General features: G+C 47.3%; 1 protein-coding gene across 1 annotated transcript in view; it reads left to right on the forward strand.

Moving 5' to 3' along the window:
* Nucleotides 1–566: 566 nt before the first annotated feature.
* The window catches only part of GGT5 (gamma-glutamyltransferase 5), a 29,831-nt gene continuing 14,644 nt past the window's right edge, over nt 567–15,753 (forward strand). The window contains exon 1 of the mRNA XM_037158820.2: nt 567–1,330. Within this exon, the coding sequence (XP_037014715.2) occupies nt 1,158–1,330 (173 nt within the window). The 5' untranslated portion in view covers nt 567–1,157. The remainder of the gene's footprint in view (nt 1,331–15,753) is intronic.

Consider the following 15,753-nt stretch of genomic DNA (forward strand, 5'->3'; position numbering starts at 1 on the left):
GGTCACCCTCTGCCCCTCGTTTTGTTCCCAGAGGATAGCCCACGGCCACATGTATGGGGGGAAAGGCGGAGGCCAGAAGGGTGGGCTTTGGTCCAGATGAAAGTGGGGGCTGGCCAGGAGGCTCCCCGGGCCCTAGCACGAGGACAGGGTGCACCCCAGTTTCCTAGGCCCCGAGGGGCTCCTTTGAGGCCCGGGGACCCCGTTTTCCCTCTTTCTTTCCCTTTGTCCCCTGAGCCTCACGTCTGGACACAGACACTCAGGGCCTTCCCAGCTGGTCCTCCTTCGCTGCCCCTCTGGCCAGGCCACTACTTGTGATGTCAGTTTCTTTCCTGGACATTTGTTCTGTGGTCCCCACATCCTGGCCTCTGCCTGACCAGGATGGCTGGGGAGAGGAAGGGGGATGTCCCACCCCTGACCCTGCCTTCCCCCTCTCTCGCCCCTCCCCACCATGTCCCTGCTTCCTGGAGGGTGGCCTGGCCCTGGCCCTGGCCCAGGAATGCACTTTGGTTTCTGGTTGAGCAATGTCACTGGCACGTGGGGGTGGAGGTAGGGTGGGAGCGGGCACCCGCAGCCCTCACCACCCCACGAAGCAGCCGTGGGAACCAGCCTACGGGAGAGCCTGCCCCGGCAGGCCCGAGGGGAGGGCGGGTGTACCACCAAGGCTTGCTGGGGCAGGCCATGGGAATGGCAGTGAGGGAGTTAACCACCACCACTTGCTGTTCTAGGAGGAAAAATTCCCCATGAACGCAGTGGCCTTCTTGGTCTCATTCCAGGGCTAAGAGCAGGAGCTGAAAACTGGAGTTCAGGCGTGCGACCAGCTCTCCTGCTGTAGCACGCACGCCAGGGGGACAATTGTCCTGCTGCCACGAGCCATCTGTCCACACACCCACCTGTCCGCTTGGTTGTCCACTGCTCGTCTGTTAACCTGTCTGCCTGTCCTTCTGTAATCCCGCCTTTGTCCAATTGTCTATCTGACCATCCTTCTCTTGCTGTCTTCTCTCCAGCTGTCCGGCCCACCTATTAATCTGTTTGTCTGTCTGTCCTATCACCTGCGAGTCCCTCTGTGAATTGTCCTGTCCATTTAGCCACGCAGCCGTCTGTGCATCTGTCTGCCCACTGGCCTCCCCTCTCCAGTCTCCTCTCGGGGCTGCGGAGCCATGGCCCAGGGCTACGGGGTCACGATGGGCGTGGTGCTTCTGGGGCTGGGCCTGGCCCTGGCCATCATTGTGCCCGCCGTGGTCCTCTCTCGCCACTACCCCCGCTGTGGCCCCCGGGCCTTTGCCCATGCTGCAGTCGCCGCTGACTCCAAGGTCTGCTCGGACATTGGACGGTGAGTACGGGGTGGGCAGTGGCTTGTCCCCCCATCCAGAGATACTGTGACCAGTGGCAAGAGTGTGGAGAAGGTGCATTTGTTGTGTGCTGGCATGTGGGGACCACGTGGGCGTGGGCTCTCGCAAGGAAGCAGCCTCCGGGCCCTTGCACGAGGCAGGCAGCAGGCAGCGGGCACGTGCGCGGGGCGGGTGGGCGTTCGGGAACCATGACAGCGTGGGCACAGGGTATGTGGCTCTGTTCCTAGTTCCAGGAGTCAGGAGGCTCAGTGAAGGCACTGCCACAGTGTCACCGGTCTAGCCCAGGCTGATTTCAGTGACCAGTGCTGGCCCCCCCAGAGAGGCCACACCGGTTCCCCAAGGCTGGGTCTTCTCCCAGGGCCATGGGAGAGGGACTGTGGGGGCCCCATCTACGAGTATTGGCCTGCTGGGGTGCATTCAGTACTGTCCAGGCCCGTGTCCCACTCTGGCCCGGGACCTGGGAACCCACCGCTGCTGGAACCGCACCCACATGGACTCACCTTCCTGTGTCAGGGCCTGGAGCTGGGCCAGCAGTGGGCGGAGTGATGTTTTGCTGTTTGTTGGGCCAGGTCCAGTGGGGCAATGGAGAGGGACCCCAGCTGGTGTTTGTGACCCTCTTCCAGGAAGCCCAGCCCAGGGGAGGCTTCTGCTGACCCCCCCCCCCCCCCCCGGGATTAAACAGGGCGGGATTCTGCTCCCACCCACATCCCCTCCCTGCCCTCTGGGTCTGCTTCCCGGAACCTCTGCTTCATGGCCATGGTCAGGATCAGGCTTGGTTTGTGAGCTGAAAGGGGCCGCCCCTTGAGCAAGGACAAGGGGGAATATGGCCAAGTCCCAGCCCGAGGCACCACTGGGCAGATGGTTCCCACTTTGTCCCAGCGTCGCCCTGCCTGCAGGCTTCCTTCCTCTGTTTCGTTCGTTCGCCTCTTCGTTTACTCCTCCATCCCTCCATCTGCCCACTGCTGACCTGGTCCCCTGGGCTCTTTCTGTCCTCTCCCTCAGGGCTCCTTACAGGATGCCAGTGGCTGAGAGTGGCAGCTCGGGGCAAGGGGGGAGCAGGCTGCTTAGTCTCCCCAGGGGCTTCCCAGGGGGCGGGAAGAGAGCGAGCCCCTCCGTGGTCTTGGGAACGTGCAGAGGTGCCACGCCCACCTGAACCCACAGCTGCGAAGATCAGGCCCAATCTGGGTCTTGCCTGGGGTCTCCGTGACATGCCCATGGGAGTCTCGGTGTCTCGGTGCTCCCAGTGACCCTGTATGAGGAAAACAGATGTGGTTTCTCCCCATTGTTTATTTACTTGTCCACTTCCTGTTCTTGTTTTAAGAAGCTGGAAATGGGAGAGGGCCTGGAGCTGTCCCAGCTACTGTGGTTCCAGGGGGTCACCGAGCCCCATCCCGCTGGAAGCTTGCTGGCCCCCCCCGCCATCACAGGGTCTCACAGGGGCCACAGCCTGCAGCCCTCGGCCCTTCCCCCTCCTCCCTCCACTTCCCCACCAACTTCTCTTCTTACCAGCAGGGCCCCCCAAACCGATCTCCTTCTAACCTTTCAGACTTTCTCCTTCCAGGCTGGGACTGGGGCTGCAGCCCGAGCCCCTAGGGGAGGGTTCCCAAGGTTCCCCCAGCCCCATCCTCGTGGGGGTGTAAGGGACGCGCAGTGACGGGAGGTCTCTTCCCCTCTGGCCTGTCATCTTCCAGCGTTATGTCCTGGTGTGTCAGGCTCGTGTGCAAACAGGGTGCCCTGAGGCTCTGAGTGTCTTCTAGGGCCTCGCCAGTGGTGGCCCCAGACTTCATGCTGTCTGTCTGCCGTGACCACGCACACACGGCTGTCCTCCTGCTGTGTCCTCAGTGGAGGAGGGTTCACTGCTTCTCCCTGAGTCCAGTGGGTTTATGTCAGTACTTGGTTTATGAGGGAACTGGGCCTGTACAGGGGGGACCTACCTGGTGAGAAGTGAGTGGGCCGGGCTGGGACCACTGTTCTCTGCCGCCCTGCTATGGTAGAAACTCTCCAGGGCTGCTGAGGGGCAGGGCCTCCCCGGAGTCCCCCACCCCATTCCCTGAACCCTAATGCCTACCCAGCCTCTTGGCACAAAATATTCCAAGTGATGAAAAGCAAGGATCTGCAACCAAGATTACTCTGTCCAGCAAAGCTATCATTTGGATTTGAAGGACAGATAAGGAGCTTCCCAGACAAGAAAAACCTTAAGGAGTTCACCACTGCCAAATCAGTGTTACAAGAAACATTGAAGGGTCTTCTTTACGAAAAAGGGGGAAAATGATGCGGACACTGGCCAGCACGGTCCATGGCCTTGTGGATGAGACAAAACAAATTCACATGGACTACCGAAGTCCTGTGGAGAAAAAGGGATGGCATGGCCACCCTCTCAAAGGAAGAGCACCTCCACCCTTGTCTTGACAAGCTTTTATTGCTTTCTAGTAGCATGTGTCAAGAAGGTTCTCATTCATTATGCTCAGGTTGGCTGTAGGTGATTGCTTTTACAGATAACAAAGGAAAAGATGTTACTGATTACTATTTACAGATTAACAAGGAAAAGATGTTGCAAATGCAAGGGAACGATAAGAGTGATTGGTCTGGTTACACTCCATCCTTGGGAGAATTAGCACAGACTTTAGGAAGTTGCTTCAAAGATATGCAGTAGACATTTGTAGCTTCAATTCAGGGTGAGGAAGTTTTAGCAAAAGCAAGTCTCAAAGCAGCCTGGGTACAATGCAGGCCTGGTTTCCCACGGGAGAGCCGATCCGTGGGTTTGGCTCCAGTGTGCCTGTGGGCTTTCCAACAGGGCTGTACTACATTTGCATTTCACACAGATAGGTTCCTTATAGGGGAAAGATCAAAATATGAATAATAAAAGGGCAATGAATATATATTTGTCATCCATATATTTGTTGCAGCATTATTTATAATAACCAAGATATGGAAGCAACCTAAGGGTCCATCAATAGATGTGTGGAGAAGCAAGAGGCAGGTACACACAGTGGAATATGACTCAGCCATAAAAAGGAATGTGATCTTGCATCTGCAACAACGTGGATGGACCTGAGGGTATTGTGCTGAGTGAAATGTCAGGCAGAGTAAGACAAATGCCACATGATTTCACTTAAATGCGGAATCTAAAAAAACAAGATAAATGAACAAACAGAACAGAAACAGACTCACAGATACAGAAACATTTTGATGGTTGCCAGGTGGGGGGGCGGTTAGGGGTCTGATGAACAAGGGGAGGGGTTGAGAAGCACGGACTGGCAGTCACGGGGCAGTCACGGGGATGGAAAGTACCATACGGGGAACATGGCTAATAATGTTGCAGTGACTGCGTGTAGTGCCAGACGGGGACTGGACCTGTCAGGGTGGTCGCCTTGTAAGTGACCTGAACTGGTTATACACCTGCAACTAACATAAGGCTGTGCATCCACTGCAGTGGGAAAGTGAAACATGATTAAAAAGAAAAAAATAGAAATGCTCCCTGAGTTTCTAGCCTGCCGGTCTACCACACAGATTTTGAACTTGCCAAAGTCCGCAATCACATAAGACAATTCCTCAAAATAAACATCTTTCCCCATGTGCCGATCCCGTTGGTTGTGTTTCCCCGAGACCCCACCGCTGGTACGGTTCTGTGCTGTGAGTAGCAACCACCTAGTCACCTCTTCCTCCTCCTGCTCCTCCTCTCCCCCAGCATAGGGTTTGAAGGGGCACCTTTTTACTGTTAACACCTATCAGACAATAAATGAGCTTGGCCTGTTTTTATATTGCCCATCCATTCTCATCCACCGTCCTTTCCTGTTCACGCAGCAGACCTCACCACTCATCACAGTTTCAGCTGTCTCTGTCAGGTTTTCCTCTTTCTACCTGGTGCGTTTTCTGTCCACACACTCATTGAAAGGAAAATTTTCATTGGTCCAATTAATACATTCGTAACATCCACTTTATATGCAATAACACAGGCAAGCTTACTTTCAGCAGTACTTTATTATTAAAGCCAAAGATGTTAGTACTTTATTATTAAAGTCATAATATACATTATGTATATATGTATTTATATTACATTATATATTATATTATATTAATCTCAGAACAATAGCCATTGCATTGCCATACTGTTTCCATAATAACCATCACTTTTAGTCTTTTTTAAAAATATATTTGCCATGGCTGGTGTGCTCAGTGGATTGAGCATGGGCCTGCAAACCAAAAAATCGCGGTTCGATTCCCAGTCAGGGCATATGCCTGGGTTGCAGGCCAGTTCCCAGCAGGAGACGCATGAGAGGCAACCATACACTGATATTTCTCTTCCTCTCTCCTTCCCTTCCCCTCTAAAGATAAATAAATAAAATCTTTTTAAAAACATAAAAATATATTTTATTGATTATGCTATTAGTTGTCCCATTTTCCCCCTTTGATTCCCCTCTGCCCTGCACACCCCCTCCCACCTGCATCCCCCCCCCACCTTAGTTTATGTCCATGGGTCGTACATGTAAGTTCTTTGGCTTCTCCATTTCCTACACTATTCTTAACCTCCCCCTGTGTATTTTGTACCTACCATTTATGCTTCTTATTCCCTGTACGTTTCCCCCCATTCTACCCACCTCCTGGCTGCTAACCCTCCATGTGATTTCTATTTCTGTGATTCTGTTCCTGTTCTAGTGGTTTGCTTAGTTTGTTTTTGTTTTGTTTTGTTTTGTTTTGTTTTGTTTTAGGTTCCGTTGTTGATAGTTGTGAGTTTGCTACCATTTTACTGTTCATAGTTTTGATCTTTTTCTTAGATAAATTTCTTTAACATTCATACAATAAGAGCTTGGTGATAATGAACTCCTTTAACTTGACCTTATTATCTGGGAAGCATTTTATCTGCCCTTCCATTCTAAATGAAAGCTTTGCTGGTTAGCGTAATCTTGGACGTAGGTCCTTGCCTTTTATGAGGAATACTTGGAATACTTCTTTCCAGCCCCTGCTTGCCTGCAAGGTTTCTTTGGAGAAATCAGCTGATAGTCTAATGGGAACTCTTTTGTAGGTAACTGTCTCCTTTTCTCTTGCTGCTCTTTTAAAAATATATTTTATTGATTATGCTATTACAGCTGTCCCATTTCCCCCCCTCACTCCCCTCTGTCCTGCACAGCCCCTCCCACCCACATTCCCCCCTTTAGTTCATGTCCATGGGTCATACTTATAAGTTCTTTAGCTTCTACATTTCCCATACTATTCTTGCCCTCCCCCTGTCTATTTTCTACCAACCATCTATGCCACTTAGTCTCTGTACCTTTTCCCCTTCTCTCCCCCTCCCACTCCCCTGTTGCTAACCCTCCTTGAGATCTTCATTTCTATGTTTCCACTCCTGATCTAGCTGTCCTCTTAGTTTGCTTTTGTTTTAGGTGTGGTTGTTCATAACTGTGAGTTTGTTGTCCTTTCACTGTTCATGTTTCTTTAACTTCTTTTTCTTAGATAAGTCCCTTTAACATTTCATATAATAAGGGCTTGGTGATGATGAACTCCTTGAATTTGATCTTATCTGAGAAGCACTTTATCTGTTCTTCCATTCTAAATGAAAGTTTTGCTGGATAGAGCAATCTTGGTTGTAGGTCATTGGATTTCATGACTTGGAATACCTCTTTCCAGCCCCTTCTTGCCTGTAAGGTCTCTTTTGAGAAATCTGCTGACAGTCTGATGGGGACTCCTTTGTAGGTGACTGTCCCCTTAGCTCTTGCTGCTTCTAGGATTCTCTCCTTCATTTTAATTTTGGCTAATGTAATGATGATGTGCCTTGGTGTGTTCCTCCTTGGGTCCAACTTCTTTGGTACTCTCTGAGCTTCCTGGATTTCCTGGAAGTCTATTTCCTTTGCCAGATTGGGGAAATTCTCCTTTATTATTTGTTCAAATAAGTTTTCCACTGGTGGCTGTGCCTTTCCCCCTTCTGGTACCCCTATAATTCTAATGTTGGAGCGTTTAAAGATGTCCTGGAGGTTCCTAAGACTCTCCTCATTTCTTTGAATTCTTTCTTCTTGACTATTTTCTGTTTGGCCATTATTTGCTTTCTTCTAGTCCACTCCATTGATTTGAGTCCCAGTTTCATTTTCATTGCTATTGGTTTCCTGTGCAATTCCATTCATTTCAATTAGTTTCGCCTTCATATATTTGTCTAATTTGTGGCTATAATCAACCAGATCTGTGAGGATCCTGATCACCAGTGTTTTAAACTGTGCATCTGAGAGTTTTGCTATTTCTTCATCACTTAGATTTATAGGTTTCGGGGCTTTGAGCTTTTCTTGAGCCATTTTTGGTCTGTTTGTGCCCTTTAAGTGTGAGAAGGGCGCCTTGGACTTCCCGGTCGCTGGGTTGTGACGCTGTATGTGGGGGCGTGGTCAGAGCGGGGAAATGGCGGCACCCTCTGCTATTTTGCACCGCTGGGTAGGAGCAGAGCCTTAGGTGGTTCACCTGGGCCGGGCCACTCAGAGTCACTGGGTTATGACGCTGTATGTGGAGGTGGGGTCAGAGCAGGGAAATGGCGGCGCCCTCCCTGCCGCTTGCCACGGGGACCTGCTGGGTTCCGGTCCAATCGCCCACTCCCTTGCTTGTCTATCCGCGCACAAATGCGCGACCACAGTCAACCCGCAGCCCTGCTCTCTCGCTGTTTTCCCCCGTGGTCGCTTGCTTGGTGGCTCGCTCAGTCGCTCACTAGGTTCAACCCTGCACCTGGATTCCGCGTGCCTGAGTCCGTCCGACCGAGTTTTCCTGTGCAACCCCGCTCTGCCACCTGCTGGTTTCGGCCCTTTCCGGTCAGGCTGAAGAATTTGTTGTTAACAGACTTCCGAAAAGTTGAATTTTCTGTGTTCTGGCTATGTTTCCTGTTGCTAATATTTAGTTGTCTCTAAACTTGGTTGTGTGAGAAGGTACGGTACATCCACCTATGCCTCCATCTTGGCGGAAGTGGTTTTTCTGAAGCTTTGATCTGTTCTTTCATTTGGGCCATTTTTTTTTTGTCTTGTCACACCTGTTACTTTGAGGGGCAGAGCCTTAGATGTTCACCTGGGTGGGGCAACCCAGTAGCTGGGTGGTGATTCTGTATGTGGGGGCAGGGTCAGAGAGGGAGCAATGGCGCTTGCTGCGCTCTCTGCCAGATTTCAGTCACTTCCCCTGCTTCCCACAAGCAAATTGGACCCTACTGGTGCCGATTCCCAGGTGGGTGGGCTTGTGTAGGTCCTAGGACCCTGTGGGCCTCTCCAATGAATGAGAGCCTATGAGTCTGGGAGTCTCTCCCAGCAGCTCAACCCCCACAGGTGTTTTCAGTCAGAAATTTTGAGGCTTGTTTTCCTCAGCACTGGGGCCCTGGGTGGCGAGATCTGTCTCGCTCCGCATTTGTTCCTCCCAAATTATCCACATGAGAATGTGGGACCACCCGCTCTGCCAGCCACTGCCTCACCTAGGTCCTCTCCACCCCAGCTGACCATCTCCGCCCCTCCTACAGGTCTGGATGAATGCTTCTCTAACTCCTTGGTTGTTGGACTTCCATACGGTTCAATTTTCTGATTGTTTTTGTTTTTAAATTTGTTGTTGTCCTTCATTTGGTTGTGGGAGGAGGTATAGTGTATCTACCTATTTCTCTATCTTGGCTGCAAGTCCATTTTCAGTCTTAATTATACATTCGAATATATATTTAAATCTTAGTTCAATTCTTATGCCAAAGTCTTTGCAGTTATTTTGGTTGTCTTAAGTTTGTTTTTTATAAGGTGCCACAGGAAGTATTTGTAGGGGCAAATATTCACTGAGTTCTCACATGTTTATAATAGTCTATAGGCCTTGTAGGTAAAGGTCAGTTTAGCTGGATATAAAATCCTTGGTTCACATTCTTTTTTTTTTTTGAATGTGTGATTATAACACTCCATTGGCTGAGGCATAAAGCACTGGTATTGAAAAGTCTGATGATAATCTGCTTTTATCCCTCTTATAAGAGACCTAGTCTTTCTACCTAGATGCCCAAATGGTTATTAATTTTGTATTAAAGTTCAATTAGTTTATTAGAATATGTCTTTGTGTTGTCTATTCTAAATTGATTTTCCCTTGCAGTGGAGTGTGCTTTCGATATATGTCAGGTTTTTTTTAATCAGAAAAGTTTTCTTGTAGTTTTTATTACTTATTCTGTTCCTATTATTTATTTGGACTCCTATTAAATCTATGTTTGATTTTCTTTGATTTTAAAATCTTTTTATCTTTTTTTAAAGATTTTGTTTATTTCTCTTTAGAGGGGAAGGGGAGGAGAGAGGGAGAGAAATATCAATGTATGGTTGCCCCTCATGTGTCCCCTGCTGGGAACTGGCCTGCAGCCCAGGCATGTGCCCTGACTGGGAATCCAACCGCGACTGTGTGGTTCGCAGGCCCTCGCTCAATTCATTGAGCTATGCCAGCCAGGGCTTAAAACCTTTTTATCTTTTTTCATTAAAATATATTTCCCCCTTTCCAACTTATCTTTCTTTTAAGGTATCTCTGTAAGTACTCTGTGCTTATTCTTATTTAGCTTTCATTTCTGAGAAAGTTTTCTAATTTAGAAACATTTTTCAGGTACAGTGGATGTTCAATATTATCTTAATTTCAGGTGTACGGCATAGTGCTTAGATGTTTACGTAACTTACAAAGTGATATCCTGGGAAATCTAGTGCCCACCTGACACTATGTAGGATTATTACCATGTTATCGACTGCATTTCCTAAGCTGTACTTTCTATCTCCTTTTTGTAACTGCCAATTTGTACTTCTTTTTTTAAAAAATATTTTATTTATTTTACTTTTAGAGGGTGGGAGCAGGAGGGAGAAAGAGAAGGGGAGAAACATCAATATGTGAGAAAAATATTGATTGGTTGCCTCTCAAAGGCCCTCAGCTGGGGACCTGGCCCACAACACAGGCATGTGCCCTGACCAGGAATCAAACCGGTGACCTTTTGGTTCTCAGGTCCGGGCCAGCATTGAGCCACACCAGCCGGGGCCCAAAGGGACTTCTTAGTCCCTTCACCTTTTTCACCCAGCCACCCCAACCCACCTTCCACCTGGCAACCAACAGTTTGTTTGCTGTATCTATGAGGTTGCTTCTGTCTGGCTTGTTAACTTTGTACTTTGGATTCCACCTAAAGTGAAATCACATGGTATTTGTCCTTCTCTGTCATATCTGTTTCACTTAGCCTGATACCCTCTAGGTCCATCCACATTGCCACAAACGGTAAGACTTTATTCTTTTTCCTGGCTGAGTAACATTCCACTGTACATGTACAGGGCGGGGCAAAAGTAGTTTGACCTTGTTCACATGGAAAATAGCACACTGATTAGTGAGTGATGATACCAGAATAAACTCTGTGTTTTGTGTGCTTAGAATGGTGAACATACTTTGCAAACTCCCCTACGGACTCCACCTTATTGACTCGTTTGTCTTTTGATTGGAGTGTTTAATCCATTTACATTTAACTTAACTATTGATAGATATGTAGTTATTGCCATTTTGTTAGTTGTTTTCTGATTGCTTTTGTAGTTTTTCTCTGTTTCTTCCTTATTCTCCTGCTCTTTCCTCTTCTATGTTGATAACCTTCTGTGGTGTGTTTTGGATTCCTTTTTCTTTATTCCTCGTATATCTCTCATAGAGTTTGGGTTTATGGTTACCACGTGCTTCATGTATACCAACCTATGTTCGTAGCAGCCTATTTTATGCCGATGGTTATTTAAGTTCAAACACCTGTAATCACTAACGTTTTTACTCACCCCCTCCACATTTACCTTTTGTGTGTCTGCGCACGTGTGCGTCCCCCTTAATCTACTGTTGTAATTACGCCCGATCTATCTACTTTCGCCTTTGCACCTTTGTGCCAGCTCTTTGTAGCTGGTCAGTCCACTGCTTTCATTATGTGTCTGCTTTTGTCAGTCAGAGGTTATTCTCTGGGCAATATTTTCAAATATATTTGATTGATTTTTCCTCCTTCTTAAAGAAGTCCCTTTAACATTTCTTGCGATGCCGGTTTGATGGTGATGAACTTCTTCAGCTTTTTCTTATCTGAGATCCGAAAATATTTTCTATTATGCTCCATTCTTTCCTGAGGTCTGTAATTTTGTTTTTTCAGTCTTACTAGTTTCCAATCACTTTACTTTAGGATTTTTTCCAATTCTGAGGTATGCTGTTATTTCACAGATTTTTTAAGTTTTAAAAATTTAGTTGAGCACGTTTTGAAATTCTAGGTTGCAGTTTACTTTGTGGGTTTATCTTTCTGGTATGCCTCCTTGGGACGTTATTCTGCTCCTTCTCATCTTTTTTTTAACCTATAACAATTTTGTATGGGGTGTGACTTCAGTACCTTTTATCATTCATGTTTAAGCAAGAGGAATTTTCCTATACTTTGAGAATGAAGGCTGGGTCAAAATAGCTTTTATAGCTTCTTGATTTAAAAAATACACACTGGCTGTGACCAGTGTGGCTCAGCTGATTGGGCATCATCTGTCCCGCAAATTGAAAGGTCACGGGTTTAATTCCTGGTCAGGGCACATGCCTGGTTTGCAGGTTCAGTCCCCAGTTGGGACACGTAGGAGAGGCAACGATTGATATTTCTCTCTTTCCATTCTTGTCTCTCTAAAAATAAATAAAACTTTAAAAAGATACAAATGGCCTCCTACTTTCGGTATCTGTCTTCCCTGATCACCTGCATGACTTAGAAAAAAGTTGAACTCTTCTCTTCCGGTTGCCCCTGTTGTTTCTGTCCTGCTCAGTTTGACTTCTACCCCCAGCGGCTTCTCCTCCGTGCAAACCTCTGCCCTGGAGGAGGCCACTTGTTCACTCATTTGGGGAGTTCTCAGGACCCAGAACTCTCGGCATCATTCGACCCTTTTACTCACCCAGACGCTGGAGACGGCAAAACGCAGTCCGTAAACCTGAGCAAAGGTGCCCGGGTCGGGGGCCTTCCAGGCTTTTCTGTGGGGGGTGGGAGTTCTCCAGGGCTTTGCCTTCTCCCCTTCCTCCACTGAAAACCTCGCACTTTTTGATGTATGGCATTTTCATTACACTCAGTTCAAAATGATTTCTAATTTGCACTGTATTGTCTTCTTTGTTTCATGGGTGACTGATTAGTGCTCTTCCTGATTTCCATATATACGGGAATTTTCTAATCAATTTGTCTGATGTGAGTTCTTTGAAAGTGGCTGAGACTTACTTTAAGGTCCAGCAAATGACCCATTTGATAAATGTTTAACGTGCTCTGGAAAAGAATGTGAATTCACCCGCACGACTGTGGTCACGCAGCGTTCCCCGCGTGTCTGCTCGGTCAGTTCACTACAGCGCCGTCAGTCAAAAAATCTACTTATTTTTCCTGCTTATTGAATCAGCTACTGAGGGAAGTACGTTCAAGTCTTGCACTATTTCTCTTTTCGTTCTGCCGCTTTTTGCTGTATATATTCTAAAACTGTTCAGTGCACACTCGTTCAGGTTGCTAGGTTTTTCTGTTGAATTGAGCTTTTATAATAATAATAATGTAACCCTCATTATCTCTAATAACACTTTTCTTCTTAAAAGTCTGCTTTGCCTAGAATTAGTGCAGTTACACAAGCTTTCTTTTTTTTTAATTTATTTTTTTAAATTGATTATGCTATTCTGTTGTATTCTTCCCCCCTCTTTCCCCCCCCCGCCCCCCACCACCCCACCACCTCCCTTTAGTTTCTGTGCTTCTGCTTTGGTTTTTTATTTTCTCTTTTGCGCCCCTCTTATCTATTTCTGTTTCCTACTTTTTTATTCTTTCTCCTCCCCTTCTTCCCCACCCCCTCCTGTTTTCTAATACTGGAGTCTTTTTACCTTCTCTGGTCTTTTTTCTTCTTGGTTGGTGGTATTAAGGTGTTTGTTTTCTTTTTCTTAAATCTTTAAAGGGGGTGGAAACTCTTCAAAAGTATATTTGCTGGATAGAGCAATCTTGGTTGTAGGTCTTTAGATTTCATGACTTGGACTATTTCTTTCCAGCCCCTTCTTGCCTGTAAGGTCTCTTTTGAGAAATCTGCTGACAGTCTGATGGGGACTCCTTTGTAGGTGATTGTCCCCTTACCTCTTGCTGCTTCTAGGATTCTCTCCTTCATTTTAATTTTGGCTAATGTAATTATGATATGCCTTGGTGTGTTTCTTCTTGAGTCCAACTTTTTTGGTACTCTCTGGGCTTCTTGGATTTCTTGGAAGTCTATTTCCTTTGCCAGATTGGGGAAATTTTCTTTTATTATTTGTTCAAATAGTTTTTCCACTGGTGGTTGTGTCTTTCCCCCTTCTGGTACCCCTATAATTCGGATGTTGGAGCGTTTAAAGATGTCCTGAAGGTTCCTAAGACTCTCCTCATTTCTTTGAATTCTTGCTCCTTGACTCTTTTCTGTTTGGCCATTATTTGGTTTCTTCTGGTCCACTCCATTGATTTGAGTCCCAGTTTCCTTTTCATCTCTATGGGTTTCCTGTGGAATTCCATTCATTTCCCTTAATTTAGCCTTCATATGTTTCTCTAATTTGTGGCTATAATCAACCAGATCTGTGAGGAAGCTGATGACCAGTTTTAAACTGTGCGTCTGAGAGTTTTGCTATTTCTTCGTCGCTTAGATTTATCTCTGGGACTTTGAGGTCTCCCTGCGACATTTTTGGTCTGTTCTGGCCCTTTAAATGTGAGAAACTGCGCCTAGGACTCCCAGGTCGCTGGGTTGTGATGCTGTATGTGGGGGCATGGTCAGAGCGGGGAAATGGCGGCGCCCTCTATCGCCGCCTCGGCCGGTCCAACCACCCACTCCCTCGCTCGCCCGCAATTAGGCAACCGCAGTCAACTCGCTGCACCGCCTCCCCACTGTCTCCTCTGCAGTCGCTCACCCGGTGGGTTGTTCGGTCGCTCACTAGGTCCAATCCTGGGTTTGGAACCCGTGCGTCTGGATGGGTTAGGCGGCCCTACCACCCCGCGTGGAATACACAAGCTTTCTTGATTAGTGTTTGTAGGCTGGATTTTTTTGGTCATTGCACCCCCTATGTCTCTTAATCTATTTTCTGAATATTCTATCCTTTTTCTCTCTTAGGAAAATCTGGTATTTGCAGTGAACAAATCTTTCTCGCATCTGTGTGTAACCTATTGTTAATGCTGCTGGTCCTGAGCCCCTATAGCCACAGAGGAAATGACCATTTCCAGTCCTCTGTTGAAGTTTTAAATTTTGTCTTTTATATCCTTGAATGTGGTTATTTCTTTATTTTTTAAGATTTATTTATTTATCGCCCTGGCTGTTGTAGCTCAGTGGATTGAGCGCGAGCCCGAGAACCAGACAATCGAGGTTCCATTCCCAGTCAGGGCACATGCCTGGGTTGCAGGCTGGTTCCCTGCAGGCCAGTTCCCAGCAGGGGACACATGAAAGGCAACCATACATTGATGTTTCTCTCCCTCTCTCCTTCCCTTCCCCTCTAAAGATAAATAAATGAAATTTTTTAAAAAAGATTTATTTATCTTTTATAAAATTTTTATTCATTTGTTTTCAGAGAGGGGGGAAGGGAGGGAGAAAGGGAGAGAGAGAGACATCAGTTGGCTGCCTCTCGCACACCCCCAACAAGGGACCTGGCCCGCCACCCAGACATTTGCCCTGACTGGGAATTGAACTGGCGACATTTCTGTTTGTGGAGCAAAGCCCAGCCCACCGAGCCACACCAGTCAGGGCCTGAACGTGGTTATTTAAAGTCTGTGGTCTGACCGTTGTGTAATCTGGAGATCCTATGGGTCTCATTCTTCATGTCTGCGCTTTCCTTTGGGCTCTGTTTGTGGTGTGTTACTTCCTTGTTTGCCTGGCTACGTTCCATTTAGCACTGGAAAGTGTGTATCAAACTTGTTTAAGATCATTTTTAGAAATAATTTGAGGCCTAAAATACCAATATTCTGGAGTCACCTTAATCTCATTTGAGTGATTTGAGGTGACGTACTTGGACAGGCTGGTCTCCTTCTTGTCTACTGTTATTCCTGGAGTCGGGACCCATCTCCGAATTCGGTTTGCCACCACGTCCAGCTCACAGACATGCAAAGGCGACAAAAGCACCGGGCCTCTCAACTGCCTCTTCCAGGACCGGCAGTCACCTCAAGAGGAAAGCATTTCTGGATGTCGGGCTCACCTCTCTCTCGGCTTGGATTTCTTTCCTTCCTCCAATGCCTTTATAAGCAGCTATTTTCTGTATGTCTGGCTTTTAATTGCCTACAGGCAGTGTGATTTATTAGGGTGGTCTCCCATGACCGATGTCTGATTTACATTTTGACAGATTATTTTTTAGAAGATAAGGGAGCAAGGCGGATGCAGCTTCCACATGGGAGACAATGGCAATAATTCCCTGCGGTGAGGGAGGCTGGTGGCTTGGGCCAGGTGGTGCTTGTCTAGGTGAAGAGAAATATCCA

This window comes from Artibeus jamaicensis, unplaced genomic scaffold (genome assembly GCF_021234435.1).
Source record: "Artibeus jamaicensis isolate MK-2021 breed Jamaican fruit bat unplaced genomic scaffold, CSHL_Jam_final contig_1128, whole genome shotgun sequence".
NCBI classification, from domain to species: Eukaryota; Metazoa; Chordata; class Mammalia; order Chiroptera; family Phyllostomidae; genus Artibeus; species Artibeus jamaicensis.